Here is a 14,277-nt window from a genome sequence, read left to right as displayed (position 1 = left end):
GACAAAGATTTGGTAAAATTAAATCTTATTATAATATAAAAACAATTCGGCATTCATCGCACATATTATTAGCGATAATAATATTAATATACACAAAATAATTGCAGCATCTTTTTCTCGATCACCAATATTCATTCCCATCGACTTTTTCTCACTCTCTTTCTTTCGCCTCCGGAAGCTTGTGTATCCTGAGTTTTTGATTGTTCCGTATTTGGCTTTGGAGGTACAGGAGGTGGTGGAGGCATTATCACTGAAGGTCGCGTAATAGTTTGTTCCCACGTGTGATCCGATGATGCCCGGAACTGAAAATCAATTCTCACATATCATTCCAAAATTCTGTATTCTATATAAATGTTTTGTATTCTATTGAAATGAAATTTACTTGAGAATTGTATTGACTACGGAATGCAGCTTTCATAGCTGATAACCGATCACTACCTGGTCCGTGTCTTTCTAATTTTTTAACAACTTCGCTTATATCCTTCGATCCTTGTGACGAGGAACTGCAACTCTAAATGTGATAATTTAATTAAATTTAAAATTTTAAACAGCATAAACAAATTTGAAAAGAAAATTTAGACAGATTTTAATAAATAAACACCGATGTCGAAGAAGGTTCTGGTCTTCCCCTAAATCCAAGTCCAGCTCCTCCAACATTCAAACTCTTTCCTTTTCCACCTTTAAATCTTGATTTGCGAAACCAAGCACTTTGCATTGCTAAATCCATAAGGCTCTTTGGTACTTCTTGATTCGCACCCTCCAAATTTCGAACTAAATGACCAGCAAATTCTTTGTCTTTTTCTGTTACAAGAGTATATGCTGTTCCTTTTTCACCTGCTCTACCTGTTCTACCTATTCTATGCGTATGAGTATCGATATCTCTAGCGACATCGTAATTGAGAACGGTTCTGATATGTGGAATGTCCAAACCTCGAGCTATGTGAGATTGAAACGAGTTTTGAAATTAATTAATAAAATTATTAAATTTAAAGTAAGAGTATAATTACCGGCAACATCAGTAGCAACTAATGTACTGACTTCTTTTTTTTTAAAAGCCGTTATTACTTTGTTTCTTTCAATTTGATCCATATCTCCATGCAAAAGTAAAACATCAAATTCTTTTAATTTAAGATTATTCGCAAGTTCTTCAGCATTGAGCTATGATAAAAAAAGAAAGAACAATTAGAAAAATTGATCGATTATTGTTTTCATCTAATAAGCTATATCACAGTTGCTGACCTTTTTAGTTACGAAAATTAATAAACTACCAGCGCTTAAAAATTCAATCAGATTTTGCAATAACCATGTCCATTTACCGGTTGGATTATTATTGAACACTATCACGTGTTGCGTGACGTCGGCATTCGCTTCACCGACGTCCCCTTGGACTATCCTAACTGGATCCGTTAAAACGTCCCTAGCAAGCTTTTCTACCCTCTTTTTGAAAGTTGCACTGAACAATAATGTTTGCCTGTCTGGCCTTACATGATTACATATAGAACGCACTTGCGGCTCTGGAATTAAACAGAGCGGTAACAAACAAAATAAAAGTATTATTAATAGAAACTTTCCTGACTGCAAGTTTCCCAACAACCGCATAAAATCGATGAAGAAAAAGATTTTTTTTCTCCCATATTATAATATTATTAAATTACAATATAACAATATACTTACCAAAACCCATATCAAACATTCTATCAGCTTCATCCAATACCAAAAATGTTACTCTGGTCAAATTTGTAGCCTTCATTTTAACTAAATCTATTATTCTACCCGGTGTTGCGACTACTATCTCTGCACCTCCTTCCAATGCTTTACTTTGTTCCCATTTGCTACCTCCGCCATAGCAACAGCATACTTGAACATTATACACTTTTCCAAATTTTCTTGCTTCTTGGTAAATCTGTAAATAGAATATATTCCATGAATTTGTCTCTAGGAGATGGCATTTATATTTATATATTAACGTTATGATTACTTGTTGTGACAATTCTCTTGTAGGAGCAAGAATCAAACCGATAGGTCCGTCACCTTCCTTTAATTCTCTTTGATCCATAATGTGAACTAACATTGGCCAAATAAAAGCTGCTGTTTTGCCACTACCAGTTTTTGCTATACCTATTATATCTCTGCCGCTCAGTGCGGCAGGAACTGCTTGAGCTTGGATAGGAGTAGGTTGAGTATATTCGTTTTTTCTAATAGCTTTTATCAACGCATCATCAAAACCAAAATGACCGAAACTCGTGACCGGATTTGGCGGAGATGGACCAGATACTTTTATTCCTAAAGTTTTTCTTAAATCGTCAACCTGTTGCTTATTTAAATTAGCAATTTCATCGTGAACGTTATAAAAGTTTTTCTCGAAAGATTCGTATTGTATCTCGCTATGATCGATAGGTGGTAAAGGATCTATCTCCTTTTTTTTTGGAATCGCGATTGGATTCCCGTCTTCGTCGTATTCGATTTCTTGATCAGATTCCTCTTGTTGCAAACCCGCGGTTGGATTTTCCTCCATATACCTAATCAATAATTCGTTATTTCTTTTCTCGAATTTTTTCTTATAACATTAAGAAAATTAATGGAACTCTTACCTGTAATAACTCTCTTCATCGTCCTCACCATCAATATCCGCTCTGAATCCTTTAGATTTCTCTTCTTTTCGTTCATCTTCAGCCAGTTGAGCTTCGTAATTATTTTTTTTAACTTCCGCATCTATACCAGCCATAAATGCATCTAGAGGATCTTCTTCACTATCGCTATCTTCCTTTGGTGTTGATTTTTTCATCCAATCATAAGTGGGAGATCCAGGCGCCGGAATATATTCCAAGGAGTATGGTGGAGGATCATCGTCATCCTCAAAATATCTAATTTTACCCGTTAGTTTTGCATTTGTCTTTGCATTTGATCTCTTCTAATTTCTTTATATTTATACTCACTCTTCCTCGGTTTTGCTACGTTTCTTTGGCATTCCCCAACATGCAGATAAAGCATTTTCAGTGATGGAATTCATAGTATGATAGCCTTGTTTGCTTAGAGCAGAATTTGGTGGAGGTGGTGGTACGTTAGAACCACTTCTCTTTGTGCCAGTCATTTGAAAGCCGGCAAACCCAAAGCCTTTTGGCTTATTACCCCCTCCACGGTGATAACTCATATTTATTTTATTCTGTGCCAAAATGTGAGTATATTATCACTTATGTACTCCAAATTTATTCTTATGCTAAAACAGCAAAGAACTCAAGCGAATCATATATTCACGAATCATCTTTAATTATTCTACTTTTTAATGCAATCATCATTAATCCACAGTTTCTCTTCAATTCAAAGAAACATATTTTATCACTTGCACGATTAAATATCAATAAAATACATTGTTAATAAACACATTTTGAATGAAGACACAAAATATATACATATATATATACATATATATGACAAAAAGTCAATTGCACAGCCTATTACGTTTTATTTATATCAATTACAATAATAAATATGATGTGCAAAATGTAAAAATATATCGTATAATATCAACAAGATCGTTTCAAAACTATTAAAAAATGCTTTCCAGTGAATTATTATACTTATTTTTTCTGTTTAAACATAAAGAATGAGGTTAGAACACCTTTGTAACCTACTAATATGTCGGAGAATGTTCAAATACATATATTTTATGTACAAACACTATTTCACTATTCGAATGATATTTTAGAGCGATTACTAAAAGCGAATCTACCTTACACAAATACCCTTCAAGAAGTTACTTTACATCTAACAAAATGCTCCAAATACTTCCAATATCGAACAAAAGTTTGTAGTATATATTACAACATAGACGGTGCTGCCCCCATATGGAATTATTGCTATCCTGCATCATCTGAATGGTATAATTTTAAGAATTTAAAAAATATATATATATATATATATATATATATACACATTTTAATGAATAAAATTCATTTTACAACTTGTAAATTAAAAAAAAATACAATGGTATGATTTTAAAAGTGGTATTCAAAGTGTGATAGAACATTAGATATAAAAATATTTGTTGGGTATCATTTTCTCGTATATTTCATCGAACAATATTAATATACAATGATAAATTATTTTTAATTGTAAATTAAAACATAAATCGATCCTAACATTATAATTTATCGATAATCATTTTTTTACACATAGAGCTAAATTCAGTAAGTCTCGTAGAAATAAATAAAGTATCAAGTGAAAAAAGAATAAAAAGAAAATCAATTTCCAATTGATTAAATATGCGGAGATACGGTAGGACAAATTTTTCTATATTATCGCAATGTCAATTAAAAGAATATTCATTCATATTCTTGTGGTCGAATGACATAAATAGTTTTATCACAGCTGAATCGATCGAACATCCGAGCCTGCGTGCTAACGGAGGCGCCATGCGACTTCTTCGTAGATTTCAGCGTCCGTCGTAATCTCGTTCGTTGCAGTTTAGATTTTGTCATAATCGGTCAAGCCTCGAACAATTGTGAATCGAAACGAATATAATCAATTCCACGTAAGTAGAAAAATAATTTATTAAACGTACGATTAGCGGAATGGCAATGCGTTTTCCAAACAAACGTCCATTCTCAAATGTTCCTTATCGGTACGATAATCAGCAGTTTTGACATTTGATTCACAAAAATTTGTAAACTCGAGTACGAATCACTCTAGCAAAACGCATTGCAATTTCTAAGAAATGCAATATTTGTTTGACAAGAAAATTCTAAGAGAAGTTATGTTTAAAATAAGTGAAAATGCCATCGGTACGCCGAATGATCCTCGGACACGTTATGTCCGGTTTATGTACCAAAATGAACCGCACGAAAAAACTCCAAGGAGATTTACTCGAAACTCCAATGAAAAGATGTCTTTCCACCTTCGATATTACTCTACTCGGTAAGCATATGCGTTATTTTAATCGTAAGGACACGCACGACCACCTATCGCGATATCGTGTTCTCGTAAGCGATAAAGTAGTTTCCAAACCGGAATGATATAATTGCATGCACAGTACTATGATACATATGTACTTCTCGTATATCGTTGAATAATATGAAAAATTCTTTACGCTACTTTACGACATTTGACGCGCTCATATATTTATATATTATACGTAAATTTATCTTCCAGGCGTTGGTCACATGGTTGGCGCTGGAATCTACGTTTTAACAGGAACAGTAGCTCGCGACACGGCCGGCCCAGGCGTAATTTTAAGCTTTTTACTCGCCGGTATAGCTTCTTTATTAGCAGCGTTGTGCTACGCTGAATTCGGTGCACGAATTCCGAAAGCTGGTAGCGCTTACGTTTACACGTACATTTCTGTCGGTGAATTTTGGGCATTCGTAATCGGATGGAACATTATATTAGAGCACATGATCGGTAAAGACGATTCCTTCAAATTAATTCATCCCAAGATCGATAGAATTCACGCGTCTGAAATTTTTTCCATCCATGAAATAGGCGCGGCATCCGTGGCAAGGGCTTGGAGCGGATATGTCGATTCTTTGGCGGGGGGATCGATCAGCAATTATAGCCGTCGAATAATGCACGGATACACCATGGCAGAACCGCTTGGAAGTGTTCCAGACGTTTTAGCCGCCGCATTATGTCTGTTTTACGCGATGCTGCTAACATTGGGCGTTAAGAGTTCGGCAACGGTCAATTCCTTGCTCACCATCGTGAATTTAGGGGTAATGGGATTGGTGATCGGACTAGGATTCGCCTACGCGAAACTTTCCAATTGGAGTTGCGAGCACGGAGGGTTCTTACCCTATGGATTCACCGGCGTATTAGCAGGTATTCCCTTATTTATTTGCGGCAAATATCATCTTCTTATTTCTTTATACATATATATATATATACAATAGGTGCTGCAACGTGCTTCTACGCGTACGTCGGCTTCGATTCTATCGCTACTTCCGGGGAAGAGGCACGCGATCCTGCATACAGTATACCGCGAGCAACGTTATTTTCAATGACAATCGTCACTGTTGGCTATGTGCTGGTTGGCGCCGCTTTAACCCTGGTCATACCATATTGGAAGATCAATCCCACTGCGGCCCTTCCCGAGGCTTTCTCCTCGATTGGGATACCATGGGCCAAATACGTGATAAGGCAAGAGGAGTGGAACTAGAACAGCGACAATTCTAAACTCCTTATTAATAGTCGGAAAAAATAATGATTTTTCAACAGTATTGGGGCATTGTGCGGAATGACGACAACCCTGTTCGGATCCTTGTTCTCGTTGCCGCGAATAATGTACGCCATGGCAAACGACGGTCTACTGTTCGGCTTTCTCGGCCATATCAACAATCGCACCCAAGTACCTGTCCTCAATTTGGCTATCAGCGGTTTCCTCAGTGCCTTAATCGCCTTGCTCTTCGACCTTCAACATTTGGTCGAGTTTATGTCCATCGGCACGTTCCTGGCCTACACCATCGTTTCAGCCAGCGTCATCATCCTCAGGTATCGGCCTGAAAAGGTCACACCCTCCCCGTCGAACGTGGGCACGCCGAGCAGCTTGACATCGCCACCCACCGAGGGCGCCGACTCCAACAGCGATTGCAACAGCGTCACGTCTGCCGAATCCGAGGTGCGTGATTCCATTCCTAATAATTTCCTATTTTATAACGGCGAAAAAACGATGTTCCCTTTAATAAATATATAAAAACAAATTTGCAGCTCCTAGACTTGAGCGAAGGCACCGGTAAACTTAAATCACGATACATTTGGCTAGCCAACTTTCTGGGCAGTTGTAAACCGGGGGATGTGGTGACGGGCTCCGTGATGATATACACAGCGGGTTGCATCTCCTTGTGCTTTCTGTTCATACTGATATCCCAAACGTACTTTGCCCCCGCGTTGTGGGACTATTTCGTTCTGGCAAACGTCATCCTGCTACTGATCGGAAGTAAGATAAGAATTTCGTTTCGCGCCGATGTTCCTTCTTGTCGATCGTTGACGTGACTCCGCAATTCCACAGGCCTTTTCGTTATCATCGCCCACCAGCAGTCTCCCCCCACCGGCAAATTCCGCGTGCCAATGGTGCCTGTGATACCGGCCCTCAGCATCTTGTTCAACATAGGCTTGATGTTCCACTTGTCGCTTTTGACGTGGCTACGGTTCCTCGTCTGGATGGTCGTCGGTAAGTCGATCTTTCCCTCCCCCGAATCGCGTTCCAAGTTAATGAAAATTAAAAAAATTGTTGCAGGGATGTTGATATACTTTCTGTACGGGATTCACTACAGCAAAGAGGCGGCAAGCCCGAACTCTTACTCGATACTGATGGCCACCTCGGAGGCGGGCAGGGGTGCGAAATGGGGCGCCACGTTACGGGTCAATCAGAAAAGCGATAAAGTTCCGATATTAAACGAGGAAGATTTCGTACGTTAGAGGGAATAGAGTTCAGGGATGTAATGTAAGTAAATTATATCACGTAGAGATAGGAGGAATTGTTAAAGAAAAACTTGACCATTGTTCCCTGTATACGCTGATTTGAAACAGAAATTTAAGTATCCTGGGATCTTTGTACATACCGATATAGCTATAACGTTATGTAAAAAAAACGCCAACTTAATTGCATATTAAGAAGCTTCTTTTGTCTAAAAAAAATTAAGCGATTCAATTGTGGATGTGGATCTCGGAGTGGGCAAGGCTACGTGTCCTGTTGACAATTCAATTGCGAAGCCGAGTGATTTTCAATTGAATTTCGTCCTAATTTATTTGTATATCAGTAATATCGCAAGTTTTGTTGGAAAAAATAGTTTCCATTCTTGTATGTATATTATTATCGCGCACAAGTTCGAAGTGTGTACAACCCTTTTACATTTTACAGGTGTACATTTAACATTCTGTCTTGATAGTCAGATGTAGCTACGCAAAATTGAATTGTATGTATGCCGATTGTACATTGAAACGAATTTTATTTCTGTATTTGTACAAAAATGCATAAGGAAACTAAATTTAACTGAAATATATATATAAAATACAATGGTATGATTTAGTCGATTGTAAGGGAAGAAGGTATCGTATTTTCAATAATTTCATTTCTGAATATCGCGTCTGGTCAATCTGGAAAAATTCAGAATAATTTGTGAATTTGATAATTAGGATCAAAAATCAAAAAAAAAGGAGGGGAAAAAAAAAATATATATATATATATAAAGGCCAGATTAAAAAAAAGAAAGACACGCAGAGCATTAAAAAAGAGAGAAAAAAAAAAATGTTAATGCTCTGGCGCATGGATCGAAACATGGTGCCTTGGGAACGGATAGACTAATTATATACAGTAAGATGTACGAATCTAAAAGCATGACAATAGATTCGCCTGTTATATGGCGAACGATTAAATTTAAGATTAATTATACACGGATTTGCTAAGCACGTGGATTGCCTGGTGGCGATATATCATCGTTATACTGGAAATAACTTTTCTTTCTTATTTGGTAAACCTCTTTCAAGATTAGAACAAGTTTCACTTTGCGATTTTATTACTTAACCAATTAATCGTAATCGTAGTGATTCTGATAAAATCAGAATGTTGAATTCTTGAGAGATTCCTCTAGGATTGACCGTTCCTAATACACCAAATTTATTACACGATCTCTCTTATGTTAAAAAAAAAAAAAAAAAAGAAAAATATGTAATATAAATTTGACGTAAAAGAAACATCGATTAATATATCGCGTCGCATCTAGAAGTTATCGTTTTCCGTTTTTCGATTTAATTAAACTTAACTAACTATAGCGTATTATATATTATTTTGACAGTCCTCCGCTCAGCAGATCCAGCAAGGATCGAGTACCGTAGCAGATAATGTAATCGATGTTACGTAAGAAAGTATATTGGTACATCTTGCCACGCATCGTCAAAGCGACGTAGATGTTACATAGATGAAGAATAACGTAGCAAACACCATAATTACATCTTACGTAAGGTTTAAGGTGATACGTTTATGGAGGAGAATGTATCGCTTCGGACGAGTCACGCGAATAGCTTATTATTCTTTTCAGGGCTCGTCGTTGTAATACGATCGGTGCAGAAAACATTGCGCGATCCGTTTCGTCTCAAATATTTCTTCCAGCTTTCCTCAAATTTGTACAGATTTTTTCCGTATATAAATCCCGTCTGGAGCGATCCATCTTTTAAAATAGATAATGTATAAAAGAGAAAATTCAATTGAAACGTTACGCAGATTATTTTCCTCGAGATGAAGTTCTTCGATTATCGTTATTATCGCACAATTGCAAGTACAATAGCAACGTAATATGCGTAATTATTGATGGTAATCACGTGAATACGTACAAAATTACGACAGTCGTTAGGAAGGCATTGTAAAAAAAAAAATAAAAAAAAAAAGGCACTGTACGTGATTATCGTGTGCATGTAATCGTTTATAAAGATGGTACCAAAAATTATTGTTAGTGTTCTGTACTATATATACATACGTACATACTGTGTCTTCTAATATAAAATATTTGTCATCGAAAAATCGTTTGTTTCTTTTTAGTGGCAATTAAATATTCCACAATTATTAATTGCATTATTAAACGTATCCTTTTAAAATACACACGAAACGTAATGTTTATTCTTCGAGCGATATATCTTTAACAATACTGACTAGAAATATGCGATTTTAAAATATCTCAAATTTGACATATCGATGTTTGATCGAACTTCAAAGTCATTAATAACGTAACATGACAAAGATTTACGAGCAAATATTGATCCATATAAAAGAGCAAGGCTTATGCTTGAGGATTCTAGAACGAACTCCGAAGTCAAAGTAAAAACGTGCAAGATGTTCGTCAAGTTGATACTGATCGTCTCAATGATGTTTACTTTCGTTTGCGTACGAAGTATCGAAAACGAAGTTCAGCATTTATCATTGTTCTCCTCTGCTCATGCCGACTCTATCACGGATGCTGAATCATTCGTCACCGTAAATATCTCGCCATGCTTCTTATAATTTTAATCTTATAATTTTAACCTTACGAGAAATTTATATTTGTTAAATGCTTATTTATTGTACAAATAACTTCCTTCTTTAACTTTTTATTAATCAAGATTAATATAACATATGACATAATCGTAGGATGGACGCTGCGCTCTTCCACCGACCACTCAAGCGAATATAAATATACCTCTTAATCATCACAAAATGATGAATTCGGATATGGCACGCCTCAAGAAAAGAACGCCAAGTCACAAGGAACAAGATCAGCAACAAGATTTACGACCTGGATGTTGTGGATAAACAGTGAATTATTCGTCATCGATAAATTCTTTCTCGTGAATATTTGTTTTCAAAGTATTTACGTACAAATTATAGATGGTACTTAAACGCATATTATGAATACGTTTTCCTCTTTTTGGTTTCTTTCACGGATAAGATAGTAAATGAAATAAAATAATGGCTATCATGCCGCATAAAGATAATTAGGAAATATTTCTTTTTGTCACTCCTATATTTGTCAATGCCACAAATTCAACAGATATTAATAAGGGTAAAATAAAATAATTCGTATGGAAAACTTTTATTAACATTATGTACTCGTACATAATGATTTACAAGCACTGCGAACGTTAATTCTTTTTTTTTTTTTTGTCAAATTATTTAAACCCAATAGCAACTATAAATATGCAGTACACCAGTGCAACATATTGCATATTACATTGTAACTAAAATTGCTAATCTTCATCGCAGAAGATAAGGAGATAGATAAAAAAAAAGATACACTTTTATTCTTGGCATGTCTACGTAAGATGTGATTTATAAAGAATGGAATGCTACTGTGACATAAACGACATGCTATAATTAAACTTATCAATGTTTAAGCAAATGCAGTACTTGTTTGTAACATTGTTTTTGTGCTATTATATGAAAAGATGTTGTAAAAATTTTTCGTATCAAATTTTGCGACAAATATCGCTTTTTTTTCATTACGTGTTACACCGGGGAAAAAGATAGCACAACAAATAATTAGAGAGCGAGTGAGAGAGAGAGAGAGAGAGAGAGAGAGAGAGAGAGAGAGAGAGAGAGAGAGAGAGAGAGAGAAGGCAAAAAGTGAAATTGGAAAAATTGTTCAGTCCATATTGCATTCATAAAATTGGAACACTTTGATAGACGTGCGGGAAATAGACCCGGGCACACGCGATCAATGTACATACTCAAATTTAATTTGTACAATTTCTTAATAATTACAGGTACCGTATCAACAAGTTGCAAAATGGATTCAATACTGTTATCTATTCTGCTTTGAAAGAATAACTTTCCAAGCTGATATCGGTCTTGTCTGTAACAAATCCATTTTTCGTCGACCCCACCTCAACCAAGCAAATCCTATTATTAGGCACAAAATACTCTCTATGTAATATCCATCAAAGTTCATATTGCAAATACCATTGTGCGTGTTCGTGCAAAACTGAAAAAGGAAATTTTTATGTTCTCAAACATGTTTTATAAGCAATTATTTATACTACGTCAAAAAGTGTTAATATTAATATCAACCTCTCTTTCCGAAATTGTGCTACAGTCATTCGAGGAATCGGTGCTGCATTGTCGAAACGTTAATGGATCAACAAACCAAAGAGCAGCAGTTGCTGGCCAATTACCTCCAAGATTAGATAAAGTATTTAATAATGTCATGTAAGTACCACCGACTGCTGGATCGCTAATTTTTGCAAAAAATGCCATTGATGCCACAAACATACTACTTGTGAAAATCTGAGAAAAACAAAATATAATGAATGAATTCATTAATTTATATTATGTTTTATCGTTATTCCGGTGCTCATTTTATCTAGATATTTCACCTGATGTATCATATATAAACTTATTAAAAGTATGAAATAATAGGCTGGAACTTGCCCCCCTGTTACAACATATGGTGTTAACCATACTAAAAATGCTGCTACAAGTCCAAAAGCTAACCTGTAAGATTGATTATAAATATTTATCATGTTTATTTATTTAATCTAAATACATATTTTTTTAATCACCTATAAGGCATAGCTCTTATGTATACATCCATAGGTCTTGGACCTACTGTATATTTTGAGATTGCTAATGGTAGTAATATTTGTAAAGGTATCATAGGCACAGCCATAAGAGCAAACTTTTCCTTTGGTATACCAGCTTCCACCAATTTTAAACCTGTTACAGCATCACAAGCAGAAAATCCTATCTATAATTGGTATAAACAAATTAATATCAAAGAAGTTTAAATTTCATTATATTATATTTATTATTTACTAACCTTGGCAGTTAATAAAAATACAATGATGGTTTTTATAGATGGTAATTTAACAATATTCCATAATAATCTGTAAGCATGTTTGACATCTGTATTTAGTTCTCCATCTTTATGCATTTTTTCTGAATCTTCATGTTTAAACAATGCAACTAAAGTGGTTGTAATTACAAATATCCAACCCCAGAAATAAAGAACATCTACAAAAAAGATTAATAAAACATAATTATCAATTTTTTAATATATATTATAATTTTTTAATACAATTTAAATTAGTTTACCAGGCAGGGTCAAGATGCCTTTGTTAGAAGGAGTGGATCTTAAGTAAGTATTACAAAATTCTGCAGATTCTAATGCTATAAAAAATACATAACCAATGAAATATCCAGCAGTTTGTCCTACGCTATTACATGTTGATGCATATCCCACATTACATCTAAAACAAAAAAATATAGAATTTTATTGAAACAATATATATATATTAACATTTTAATTGCAAATTATATGTTTATACCTTTTTAACATAGTGAGTGCCCAACCATCTACAACAATATCTTGAGTTGCAGCTAATACATTTAGTGCAAAAAATATTATGGTCAACATTCCTATGTTTGGTTTTGAAGTTTCATTACCCAACCATTGGTCTACATGGGTAGATAATAATAGCATAGAAAAACCCATTAAATATTGCGTTGGAATTAACCATGTTTTTCTTCTTCCAAATTTTTGAGAAAATACAGAATCTACTATTGGTGCCCAAAATAGTTTCAGAGAAAAAGGCCATTGGACAAAACTAAATTCAGCCTAAAATATTCGTATAACATCATTTCTATCATTTGAAACAATTCTATAAACATTATGAATTACCTGTTGACGATATGAAACATTTCTGTTCTGAAGTAACATAGGGATAGAACCGCATAAGCCCAATGGTATTCCTTGTAACAGATATAAAAATAAAAGAATAGCTATGTTAGTCTCGTCACCTCGTAAATCGGAACGTTCATGTACGTGATTCGATTCGTGAACACCATCTTCCAGTTTGTCGTCCTTTTCCATTTTTCTTCTAGTACCCATGGAGAACGATATAAGAGATCAACAATGATCTCGAACACTTTTCTTTATTTTCCAACGATTATTTCTTTTATGCGAGGGTTAAATTTTTAATCCTTAACTAAATTTTTAACAATGTTATAAAACATCTTGTTAAATGATAATTATCATTGTATTATAACGTACCATCCTAAAATACTTCAGCGTAGATCCTTTGATCAAGTAACATAAACATTTCTAAACGGAAGAACCACTCACGTGACAATAAAATTAATTATTAATGTATCTTATTATAAATGTATTATCATTGACGTGGTCATTGCCAATATAACCTTAATTTTATTTGTATAACATATACAAAAACGAAATGTATGCTTATATGAGAAATTGACAGATGAAATTCTCATAAAAAATAAATACTTTTAAATATCTTATAATTATGTTACGAACAACAAGTGACGAACAGCATCTCAAACTGTTTCGTTTTCATTAAGTTAGCGAGGTATCATTGAAAAAAATTTGTAATGGCTCATAAATGCCACGTTGTTTTTCATTAAGGACACGTCAGTTATACTTTATCTTTTTCAGTCTTAAAGCCACGTGTGAACCCTTTACTACTGAATGTAATCATTCAATAGAAGAGCAAAATATTGTACCTAAATTCATCTGAACGAATTTATTTCCTTACATAAAAATGTGCCTTTATATGCCATGTATAATATTTTCATAACAATCAATTATTTCTTCAATGCATTTTAAGAGATAAGAATTACGTACGTAATATTTTTAAAAATGAATGAATATTATTTAAAATATCGTTATCGAAGAGTTATGTAATATATAATATTTAAAGAATATTTAAAGTCATTGACTATAAAGATTTCATAGTACCGTATGATAAGTTACATAAATGATGGCTATGCGCATGGTCAGTACGCCATTTTTATTAGTGAGG

The 14,277-nt window shown here is 34.5% G+C and overlaps 3 protein-coding genes across 8 annotated transcripts; 1 reads left to right on the top strand and 2 right to left on the bottom strand.

The window, feature by feature from the left end:
• Window positions 1-8: 8 nt before the first annotated feature.
• LOC108002633 (ATP-dependent RNA helicase DDX42) lies at window positions 9-3,860 on the bottom strand. The gene is made up of 10 exons (XM_017064414.3): window positions 3,731-3,860; window positions 2,937-3,163; window positions 2,592-2,864; window positions 1,979-2,519; window positions 1,675-1,903; window positions 1,240-1,514; window positions 1,008-1,158; window positions 602-936; window positions 383-511; window positions 9-302 (listed from the first exon to the last, which is right to left on the bottom strand). The coding sequence occupies exons 2-10, from the start codon at window positions 3,149-3,151 to the stop codon at window positions 132-134; spliced, it is 2,319 nt and encodes a 772-aa protein (XP_016919903.1). The 5' UTR covers window positions 3,152-3,163; window positions 3,731-3,860; the 3' UTR covers window positions 9-131.
• Window positions 3,861-4,191: 331 nt separating this feature from the next.
• Window positions 4,192-10,455, top strand: LOC108002634 (cationic amino acid transporter 4). 6 transcript variants are annotated; one of them, XM_062083559.1, is made up of 12 exons: window positions 4,333-4,531; window positions 4,768-4,914; window positions 5,149-5,397; window positions 5,479-5,814; window positions 5,886-6,132; window positions 6,211-6,610; window positions 6,700-6,928; window positions 7,001-7,162; window positions 7,229-9,436; window positions 9,527-9,568; window positions 9,641-9,958; window positions 10,112-10,455. In XM_062083559.1, the coding sequence occupies exons 2-9, from the start codon at window positions 4,773-4,775 to the stop codon at window positions 7,408-7,410; spliced, it is 1,947 nt and encodes a 648-aa protein (XP_061939543.1). In that variant the 5' UTR covers window positions 4,333-4,531; window positions 4,768-4,772; the 3' UTR covers window positions 7,411-9,436; window positions 9,527-9,568; window positions 9,641-9,958; window positions 10,112-10,455. The 6 variants fall into 6 exon arrangements, with proteins under 6 accessions (XP_028524924.1, XP_016919905.1, XP_061939543.1 ...); XM_028669123.2 differs by adding an exon at window positions 4,192-4,275 and having other exon boundaries at window positions 4,369-4,531; window positions 7,229-9,958; XM_017064416.3 differs by having other exon boundaries at window positions 4,330-4,531; window positions 7,229-7,435; window positions 8,787-9,958.
• An 82-nt stretch (window positions 10,456-10,537) lies between these two features.
• LOC108002635 (acetyl-coenzyme A transporter 1) lies at window positions 10,538-14,173 on the bottom strand. Its single transcript, XM_017064417.3, has 9 exons — window positions 13,509-14,173; window positions 13,137-13,443; window positions 12,784-13,073; window positions 12,551-12,705; window positions 12,276-12,469; window positions 12,019-12,203; window positions 11,833-11,950; window positions 11,528-11,743; window positions 10,538-11,441 (listed from the first exon to the last, which is right to left on the bottom strand). The coding sequence occupies exons 2-9, from the start codon at window positions 13,344-13,346 to the stop codon at window positions 11,262-11,264; spliced, it is 1,548 nt and encodes a 515-aa protein (XP_016919906.1). The 5' UTR covers window positions 13,347-13,443; window positions 13,509-14,173; the 3' UTR covers window positions 10,538-11,261.
• Between the last annotated feature and the right edge of the window lie 104 nt (window positions 14,174-14,277).

This window comes from Apis cerana, linkage group LG13 (assembly GCF_029169275.1).
Source record: "Apis cerana isolate GH-2021 linkage group LG13, AcerK_1.0, whole genome shotgun sequence".
Classification (NCBI taxonomy): domain Eukaryota; kingdom Metazoa; phylum Arthropoda; class Insecta; order Hymenoptera; family Apidae; genus Apis; species Apis cerana.
This window is presented reverse-complemented; position numbering and strand designations above follow the sequence as displayed.